The sequence below is a fragment of the Triticum aestivum genome, chromosome 1B (genome assembly GCF_018294505.1).
Source record: "Triticum aestivum cultivar Chinese Spring chromosome 1B, IWGSC CS RefSeq v2.1, whole genome shotgun sequence".
NCBI classification, from domain to species: Eukaryota; Viridiplantae; Streptophyta; class Magnoliopsida; order Poales; family Poaceae; genus Triticum; species Triticum aestivum.
In genome coordinates this window covers 155,208,728-155,218,461 of record NC_057795.1, presented here as the reverse complement: position 1 = coordinate 155,218,461, position 9,734 = coordinate 155,208,728, and the positions used below count along the sequence as shown (strand labels likewise).

The 9,734-nt window shown below is 41.5% G+C and overlaps 1 protein-coding gene across 2 annotated transcripts; it reads right to left on the bottom strand.

Annotated features, from left to right (window-relative positions):
- Positions 1-425: 425 nt before the first annotated feature.
- LOC123113162 (kinesin-like protein KIN-13A) lies at positions 426-8,801 on the bottom strand. Of its 2 annotated transcripts, XR_006455966.1 has the most exons (13): positions 8,379-8,801; positions 6,578-6,811; positions 6,254-6,427; positions 6,067-6,171; positions 5,253-5,330; positions 4,213-4,294; positions 3,680-3,842; positions 2,976-3,311; positions 2,655-2,873; positions 1,933-2,548; positions 1,787-1,852; positions 729-1,063; positions 426-618 (listed from the first exon to the last, which is right to left on the bottom strand). XR_006455966.1 is itself a non-coding variant. In XM_044534317.1 (12 exons), exons 1-12 carry the CDS (start codon positions 8,544-8,546, stop codon positions 881-883), a joined length of 2,424 nt encoding a protein of 807 aa, XP_044390252.1. In that variant the 5' UTR covers positions 8,547-8,801; the 3' UTR covers positions 426-880. The 2 variants fall into 2 exon arrangements, 1 of the variants encoding a protein (XP_044390252.1); XM_044534317.1 differs by having other exon boundaries at positions 426-1,063.
- Positions 8,802-9,734: the final 933 nt, after the last annotated feature.

The following is a 9,734-nucleotide window of genomic DNA, read 5'->3' as shown; positions in this document are numbered from 1 at the left end:
CCGCCTCAAGAGGCGCCACCAAGTGGCACCCCAACCACTAGCACGAGTCAAAGATGGCATGCTTAACCTCATTTTCAGTAAGGTGGCCTCTAGCATTCTAGATCTCCTTTGGTTCATAGGATAGGAAATCATATGAATATGACATTTTCAGTAAGGGGGCCTCTTGTATTCTAGGCCTCCTTTGGTTTATAGGGTAAGAAAATCATAGGAATATGGAAGTCATAGGAAATGAGATGAGAGGCTTGCAGATCTAATGTACAAAGCCAGATACAACAGCATTATTTTGTGATGCGCTAACTCACAAGAACACAAATGACAACTCAAATTCAGTTGTGCACACTTCGCAGATCACTAGTCACAAACATTCATAATCATACCTGTCTGAAATTTTCACTGGGCACAATGGGGAGAAAACTTTCAAGTCCTTGCCACACACACACAAACACACATTTTCATTTGTCGACGAAAACAATATCAGTAAAGAATACAACAATAATGTATGTGTGTCCACAATAGTACAGGAGCCGCTGCCAAAAATCAACCCATCCATATCTGCAAACAGTTACGTCGGACGTCTCCTCATACAAAGGAAAACGGCATTGAGAGCAAGCCATGTATCTGCCGGAAAAAAAACAAGCCCGTGCAGCCAAACTGTGAGGAGGACTACTCACAAACTAGTGATCAAACCTGACAACCGAGTACGAAATGGCATCAACCAGTCAACTCACCCAGTCCTGAGCCAATGCGGTGTCTTCTTTAGCTCCTTGCTCAGGTCCAACATTACAGGAGACCACAGAAGAGAAACATCTCAAGAAATGCGGTCAAGCTCCTGTAAATTTACTGAGCAGGCAAAAGGCCGGAGTCAATGAGCGATGACCAGCTATCTGGATGATTTCTTACGGCTAAGGATCTCCTGCTCTTTGAGGCGCTGTTGAAACCTTGAAAGGCGTGCTTGGAGGCTGACCAAGCCTGCAGCCTTGCGTGACAGAAGAAAGCTCAATTGTGTCACATAGTCGTCAATAAGGCTGCCTGGTTGGTCAACTTCTGCCAAAAGGTTCATCTCCTGAGAAAAAATAATAATGTGCACTTAGTTTATAGCAGCATGGCACAATTATTAAACGTGGGAGGTAAAGGGACACACTCCCCGAGGCTGTCAGTTGATAGGTGCGAAGTCTAGATGATATACAAGTTAGAAATATATGCACAACATTTGACTTATGTTTAGAGTAAAGTAAGGATACCTGCATATCTAATGAACTAATGTGTAATGACTGAAGAATGGGTAAGTTTCATGTACACAAAGAGAGTACTGGCACAAGTCTTGAAACGGTTATTTGCAGAAAGAACGGCTACTATCAGCATGCTAACGCACTTAATACTGTCCGAGCATGATTAAAGATAACAGAAGTGCTCAAACATTAAACAACTGTCGGAGGATCAAGAAGACAACCTACTTTCAACTTCAGAAGTTCCGATCAAACCATGGTGATCGTAAGCAGGTGAGTACTGATTACAAGGTATGCCACTAAGACTGTAAGGTTTAATAATTTTTTAAGCCCCTACAGGATTACTCAAGTTTCTTTTCTTTTCCGAAGAGGGGCTAAGATTAGAGCTAATAAAACTAGTTCTTGGAATTGTAAGTGCTAGATATGGCACCATCTTTATCATAGGAGTACATTAATGTATGTATCCTTACATCATAAGATGGTAGGAACCTTAGCAAGGATCTAAAGAGCATGAATTAAACAATAACAGAAAATTACTCAGCACATGAACTGGAACTTACTTCGCGCACGATCTCCATTGTATTCTCGATTTCCTTCCTGTGAGCTGCAATGAGGGCCTCCTCTTCCTAATATACAAAATAAAGATTTACACCACAAGTTCCATTCAGGATAAATAAGACAGAAATACCAGCAAAATATTGTTTACCTCAAGAATGGCATCTATCTCCACATCATCGCATGAACTTTCTTTTTCAGATTGCCTTGACGAAACCTGAGAAGCTGAAGCAGATGTTGGTCGTTGCTGCTGTTGCAACTGCCTTACCTGCTGAACCTTATATCCAGGCCGACTTGCCTCAATTCCACTATCCTTTTTCATGTAGTTCTGCTTTTCAGATTTGTCTTCCCTTATGACCTTCCTCCTGGGAGGTGAGACTCTGGTAACCTTTTCATCCTCTTGTGCATTTGCTGAATTCTGAATTAACTGTGCTTTACTGTTGTAAACAGTTCGGCCAGAACTAAAATCAACCCTCTCCCTATCATTCAAACCAGATGCACCGTTTTCCTCTTTTCCTCTATTAGAATAACTTGGGATCATACTAAAGTTATTCCTGTCAGGCTCCATCGAAGAGTTGGAGGTAAAATTTTCAGCGCCTCTCCTAGATATATCGACAGGTCTCTTCTCCTGGATCTGGTTGGGTACTTCTTCGGCCTCAACAGATAAAGGATAGGATGGAGCAGATGAAGACTCCCTCATGGAAGGAATAGTTGGTGCAGTAGACTGCTCCTTTCTTGTGTTGCCACCCTTTGAAAGACTTTTAACCCTGTCAATTGATCAGCAAATTTACTGAATTAATAGCCAGAAGCAGTCTAAAATGATGATTTACCACATGTGAATTGGACTTTACGAAGTATGTTTCATGCTATTACCTATCGGCATATCTCAATGTATTTAACGTGTGTTCACATGAACCTGCATTGGGAGAAATGCAAGAAATCATCACCGTCCTAGAGTTGCCAACAAATGAGTCACGGAGAACCTCTGTGAGCTTGCTTCCTCTGAAAGGAATGTGTATCTGATCATTGTCAAGGGCCCGGATGCATTCCTTCAGAGCAAGGAGGCTCTTGTTTATCTCTGCACCTTCAATTCTGATATGATAATAACAGATACATGTCAATAAATTATGTAACTGTACCAGGTTAATGTTTGGAAATATAATAGGCAAATGAATCTGGGGGCAAACATAACACCTTGTCTGCCTATCATTATCTGTTGTATCAGCGCCACGTTCGCTTCCAGCAAGATCAATAAAAGATATTTTTCCCACTGCCTTCGTGTTTTTAGCTTCATTGGCATCCCTGTCCCTTTGTCTCCTAGTTTCAGTTACTATAATATGCTTCTTCACAGCCAGTTGCAGAATGGCATGTGACCTCGATGACTCTTCATTGGCCCCTGTAGACCCTGTGCTCCTTGCTGCATTTCCCCTCTCAATATATTCCCTGACAACCTGGACATCAGAAACCTCAAATTCCTGCAGACCGACTATGCAAACTTGTTTCTTGCCATCCTCCCTCATCAGTAAGTGTCTACAAAAGAAAAAAATGGTGAGAATTTTCAGTTTAACTAAATCCTTCAAAAGTATTGTCCCGATCACAAAATCCAAGTCCAGGCTAGATGTCCACAGAGCAGTAGTAAATCTCATATGATAAATGTTCCAAACTCCAAACAGAAATATGGCTCTGAGATTCAATTTTTAAACCAAAAGGCACTGCCATTATTTCAGAAGTAGCGAGCAAATATAGAACACAACAAATGCAACTTATCAAAAAGACTACCCAACATTTTGACTCCTAAATATGGATTTATCAATGAAATGCTTAATGTTAGTATGTGCATGCATCCATTACCAGCCCCAGGAAAGAAAAAGGCAATAGGCAAGTGCACAACAACCAACCTTCTGTCTGATAGAAGATCATAGAGTTTCCCACCGTATATCTCGAAGTAGCTGAGCCACAGCTTAAAATTTTGATTCCGGTAGACAGGTTGATTCAAAAGACGAATCATGTCTTGAGCAGCCCTCAGAGGCAAAGGTTGCATTGTGTATGTCTTCCCACTACCTGCTCATGAACCGGAATGATTAGGAACATCACAAGGGGAGCTAGTACACAATCTAGACGGCTAAAGAAAAGTGTTTAGTTTCCTTTCAGTTAATCACATCAGAGCTACAGTACAGAAGTCAACCAAAGGGAAAATAGTAGACAGTGAGCTATTTCAGAAGTTTGGGATCCCCAGTTCTCAATACTACAATTATTTGCAAAAGAATTGTGCTCTTTTGCATGAGCCTACTGAAAATTGACAAAAAAAAGTAGCATTTGGAAGAGAAACAATACTTTACACACTATTGAAATCACAGAAACCATGACTCTTTGTGCTTAAAGAAATACAATATGTATGTATAGCTTTCAGCAAAAAACACTATTGCCCAACCTGTTTGTCCATAAGCAAAACATGTTGCTTTGGTTCTCTGGAATATTATTGGTATAATGGGTTCCACTGTCTCGCGATACACCTGTCCAGAGAATTCAAAAGGTAAATCAATTTACTGAAAATGTAGTGTACACCACATTGACTATGATGGAGAATAAGAATAGCATTGTGTAGAAATGATGGTACAACTATGTAAACTGGAAATTGGTAGTCCCAAATTTAGCACCAGCTAATTGCCATTCCGAAGTTGGATGGATAATGAAGATGCATAACTGCAGAGTAGCCGAGTAACACAGTGATCAACCATGCTCTGAACAAATTTGCTCAAAATAATTCAAGCAGAGCTGCAGCTGCCAAACAAGTGGGCATGCAAGCACTGGTGTGGCGGGCCAAGGCACACAAATAATGGTGATGAGCAGTAACAGAATGTTGTACAGTCAAGACACATTGGTTGGTGAGCAAGTGATTTGAGCAGAGTTGGAGAACAATATGTGGGAATCGAGCTGACACAATGAAGAGCAACTGAGCAAAGAGAGGTATGGCCATATGGGCATATAGGCTAATAAACTTGTGTCAACAGCCATGTTGCTGCTTCAGCAATCGAATATGGGGATAGAGCAGTCAAGGCTGCTTTGGCCATATCTTACATTCTCTCGGCAAAAAAATAATCCAATGTCTTAGTTATAAATGACAGGGTAATTCGTACTCGCGGGCTGATAGGCTCGCAGCACTTTCCTCATATACCCAAGTTCAGGGGTGTACTGGGGGTGGGCAGCCTCGGCAGCTGCCCCACGCGAATTTTCAAACGCCGTCTGTTTTTCTTCAACAACTGCCAAACCATCATATGTTCAAGAAACCCCCATGTGTCAAGCTAACTTGTCACCAATTACCAGCTCTGCCCCAAGTTCAAAACAATAGAAGCAAAAACTGAATTTGATGAAGCAATTTATAGAATATGCAGTTTTTAATGCCAGAGAAAGAATATTTTTTGAGAATAATTATATTACGAAATGGCACTCAAACAAGAGAAAAAGTAATACCTCGTCATTAGAAACATCCTCATCCAGGACAGCGTCAAAACAAAATTCATGCTGCTCCACATAAGCTGTCAAGTCGACCTTCCAGTAGAAATAAGATGTTAATGTACATAAAAGGAAGACCATGAAAACAATTACCAGGAGCACTTCAATTCTTGGAAGTTTATAGTCATGTTAATTTATGGCCATCCCAACAAGGAATTAAACACTACTTTGCAGAAACAAATATAAACACAGCAGATAAACGGGAACTAATAGGATTTCAGTTAATTGTGATATTTTATTACAATTATCTTCTGAATAACCATTTTTAAGCACCCTGAATCTGGAATGTGGGTTCGATTCCATTTTTTCTGAAGAATCTGCCACTTTGAAGCAGTAGAGTACATCCAACATGCGAGTTAAGTCACTATTACAGTAGAACTTGTGACATAACTGAAACAAACTTAACTTTACCTGCCCATTGCAAAGAAGAAACAGCTAATGTTATCACAAAATGCATGCTAGCATCATTGGGAAGCAACACAACTATCTGGTAGCTATGCTGTAGTGGTTATGAAGAAAGGTTATATCAATTGGCACTTTCAGATTCAAACAAAAAGGTGAAATAGGATCGCCAGCAAATGAGTAGGATATGGAAATTTACAAGAGCATGCTAATCCCTCTTGTGTTCATATGCCAGCCCTCTAATGCGTTACAGACATTCAAAAAATAAAATAAATTGATTTTTATGGAGTAAACTATTAAAGGTTAAATAAAAATAGAAGTAATAATAATGCAGGCATAATAAAACTTCCTGAAGACAGACAGTGCATACCTTCAGCTTAGGTTCATAAACTGTCAAAGAAGATGAATCATGCACAGCTACAGCATCATCTTCCTTTCGAGATAACTCTTTTCTGTTCAGGGGCCTCTTTCTTACCTGAATATATTGTTAAACAAAGTCAGGTATATCTGTTTAGTGTTGACAAGTCACAAACAACAACCTAAAAAGATTATCATACCACAACTTTGATCTTCGCTACATTATTTTCTCTAGTATTGATCTCCTTTTCACTCGTCACTGCATTATAGTTATCAGCTGGACCTAGCTGGTTTCCTGTTATCATATCATCCTCATCATCATCAATTTCCTTTGGCATAAAGGGTGAAGGCTCAAATGGTTCTGAATCTACATCCTGTAAGAAGGAAACACAATAAGCTGAAATGGACTGCATGAAGACATTTCCAAACCACATGAATCAACATAAAGTACGAACTGCCATTAACTCACGGATGTTAACTAAGATAGCAAATGCGCACTTTGCAGACAAGACTTGGAGACATACCTCAGAAAGAAGTCCAGTGTCATCCATAGCATGGAGATCCAGAAGACCAGCTCCAAGTTCACCTCTAAGTTCAGGTGAATACAGACCCTCTGCGGAAGTCCCACTGCCAAATTTCTGAGCAGTTGGTGTATAGGGCTCAGAGACTGATGCAGGCAAAGATTCTCCGTTAAAATTCAAGTTCCTCAGCAGCATATATAGCCTTTGTTTCTCTTCAACTGACTGTGGTCCATAGCCCTGCCAAATAACAAAATGTAAGGTTTGCAATCGCACATGTTGACAGCATTTCGCATTGGTGAGGGCTATCAACAGGAAAACTATAATTAGTAAAGTCCTCATGGCATGCAATACTTGAAGCAAACTGTTGTAGTTGAAAAAAGGAGATTTCAACGTGCATGACTAACAACGATTGATGCCAGGGTCAGGGCATTTAAAGAAAATTGATCAGGCTCAAAGTTAACTTCCTAATTTAAATTTGACATCCATCTGCATAAAAACGAAACATATGTCCTTCATGTTTAGCTTAGCTCCCTAGGAACCTAAACTACCACACGGGTCAAATGGAAGTCCGAGAAGGACATAATCCAGTTAGGTCAGTGCAAAAGATGGCATCTACAATCTAAATTCGAGACAAAAAAACTGCAGTTCCTCAGACAACAATTCAAGAATTGTGTATGAACATGTTTTCTCAGATTATTCCACCTATAGGAGCATGAACTTCAAAGGCACCAGGTAAGAGATGTATGCTTATGGCATGTGACCATCATCAAGAACAAAAAAATAATACCCATTTCACTATCTGTAAAACTATAGGAAAACTATAATTAGTAAAGTCCTCGTGGCATGCAAAACTTGAAGCAAACTGTTGTAGTTCAAAAAAGAAGATCTCATCGCACATGACTAATAACTATTAATTGATGCCAAGGTCAGGGCATTTAAAGAAAACTGATCAGGCTCAAAGTTAACTTCCTAATTTAAATTTGGCATCCATCTGCATAAAAACGAAACACATGTCCTTCATGTTTAGCTTAGCTCCCTAGGAACCTAAACTACCACACGGGTGAAATGGAAGTCCGAGAAGGACGTGATCCAGTTAGGTCAGTGCAAAAGATGGCATCTACAATCTGAATTCGAGAAGAAAAAAAGTGCAGTTCCTCATCCAACCAACATCAGACAACAATTCAACAATTGTGTATGAACAACTTTTTTCAGATTATTCTACCAATATGAGCATGAACTTCAAAGGCAATGTGACCATCATCCAGAACAAAAAAATAATAGCCCATTTCAACTATGCACACCTTTACATCAAATTTGTGTAAACTTCAAGCACTACAAATCCATAGAATATTGGAAATGAAGTAAGCTGATGCACCTATCCAGTATAATAATTAGTAAGAGATGCTAGCTCCCTTTTTTATTGGCTTCACGCCAGTTTGCCCCTGAATCAATCCACACTCCCTCCCCAGCTACATGATGGCCCTTCATCAAACAGATGGAACTTGATGAGCACCATTCCCAGCGTATCGATCTTGCGAACCATGGCCTTTCGCGGGTATACTCTTACTGCACTGATCGGATAATGCAGCTTAAGATATCACAAGCCAGTAGCCAATAAATTCTACCAGAAACCAAGTCAATCCAATCTATTCGGCGCAACCCCTGAATCACAAGGTTCCGTCGATCAATTTCTACAAGCAATCGGGAAGACACGGTACAACACTGGAACGCACCAGACGGCATCTTCCCAATCCGGCAACCGAAGAACTAGGTTAGATCATACATTTCGACCGAAAAACCTCACCTGCATGAGCAGACTCGGAAGCATGCCCGCTCCTCCGGCGCCGCCTCCAAGGCCCCCCACGCCGGCGCCGCGCTGGTCCCCGGCGGGGCCCGCCGACGAAGCCGCGAGGTGCTGCAGCCCCGCGGACTGCAGCCACCGCGCCATGACGGCGTCGCTCGAGTCCCCCATGTCGGCGGCCTGCGCGGACGCCCCTCCGGCACCCGCGGCGGCGGCGGCGGACCCCGCGCCGCCGCCGGCGAGGCGCTGCGACCTCCGCTGCGGCGCCAACTTGGCGGCTGGGTGCGGCGGGATCGGATCGCGCGAGTCCCGCAGCGGCGCGGCGATCCGGCGGGGTCGGGTCCCAGATCTGCGGGGGGGGCTCGGGAAATGCGGGGCGGCGGATTTGAGGGCGAATTGGGGGAAGAGAGGAGAGGGGAAGCTGGCTGGCTACCTGGCAGCCCTCCTTCGCTTTTTTATTTCCTTTTCTCTCTCCGTTCTTTTTTTTTCAGGAGCCGATGGGGGAGAGAGAGTGTTAAAAGGAGAGGGAAGAGGTGGCTCCGAAATGGAGCTTTGTGCAATTTAAAAAAGGAGGTTTTTTCCATTTGGCAAGCAAGAGAAATATATTTACTTTTCTCTGCTTGGTCAAGTAATTTTTTGTATGATAATGATATGTGCATCTGGAAAGAGGATGGCCGGCTATGTTTTATGTTATACACCAAAGTGTCATTAGCGGTTGGTGATTAGCATGATAGCAAGGTCGATTGTGGTGGTAACACCTAGCATCTTGTAGTGATTGGGACTCGAGAGTCGAACAACGCTATAAGGCACAAAATCGCAAACCGTGTTAACGATTTATTGTGCGAAAATGCGGTTGTAAAGATAGCAAAAGGCACATTTCAAAAGTTAATAAACAAAGTTGTATGGTTAAATAGGTAGAATGTTATTTTCATACACCAAAACGTATATTGTCCAGCTTATCACTATATCTATTGAGAGCAAAAGATAAGCAATACTTCGGTTTGAGGCTACCTTCAAAAATAATGCTACATAGTATACAAATAATGGTACGAAGTACCTTTGAACGATGATGCATAGTGTGAAAAAATGCTATGGAGTACCATCGTTGTCTCGAGGCTAACTAAGATTTTATAACATAGCATGAGACATTTTTTAGAGGAAACATCACTCGCATTTCATTATACCTGACAAATCTCAAGGAATACACACTCAAATAAGAAATAAGAAAAACATTGTAGTTCTCAAAGTCTTTTAACTCCATCTTATTAGCCAATAAGAAAAACATCGTTGACTGCACCGTCAGACGAACTATCATCATAAAGGAGCGAGCGCAAAGACTGCACCATGCTCTTGAGTAAC

Coding starts and splice junctions, on each gene's coding strand:
- LOC123113162 (XM_044534317.1), bottom strand. CDS start 8,546: ATGGGGGACTCGAGCGACGCCGTCATGGCGCGGTGGCTGCAGTCCGCG. Junction 6,172..6,253: donor TAGCGAAGATCAAAGTTGTG/GTATGATAATCT, acceptor CAATATATTCAG/GTAAGAAAGAGGCCCCTGAA. Junction 1,853..1,932: donor AGATAGATGCCATTCTTGAG/GTAAACAATATT, acceptor TTTGTATATTAG/GAAGAGGAGGCCCTCATTGC.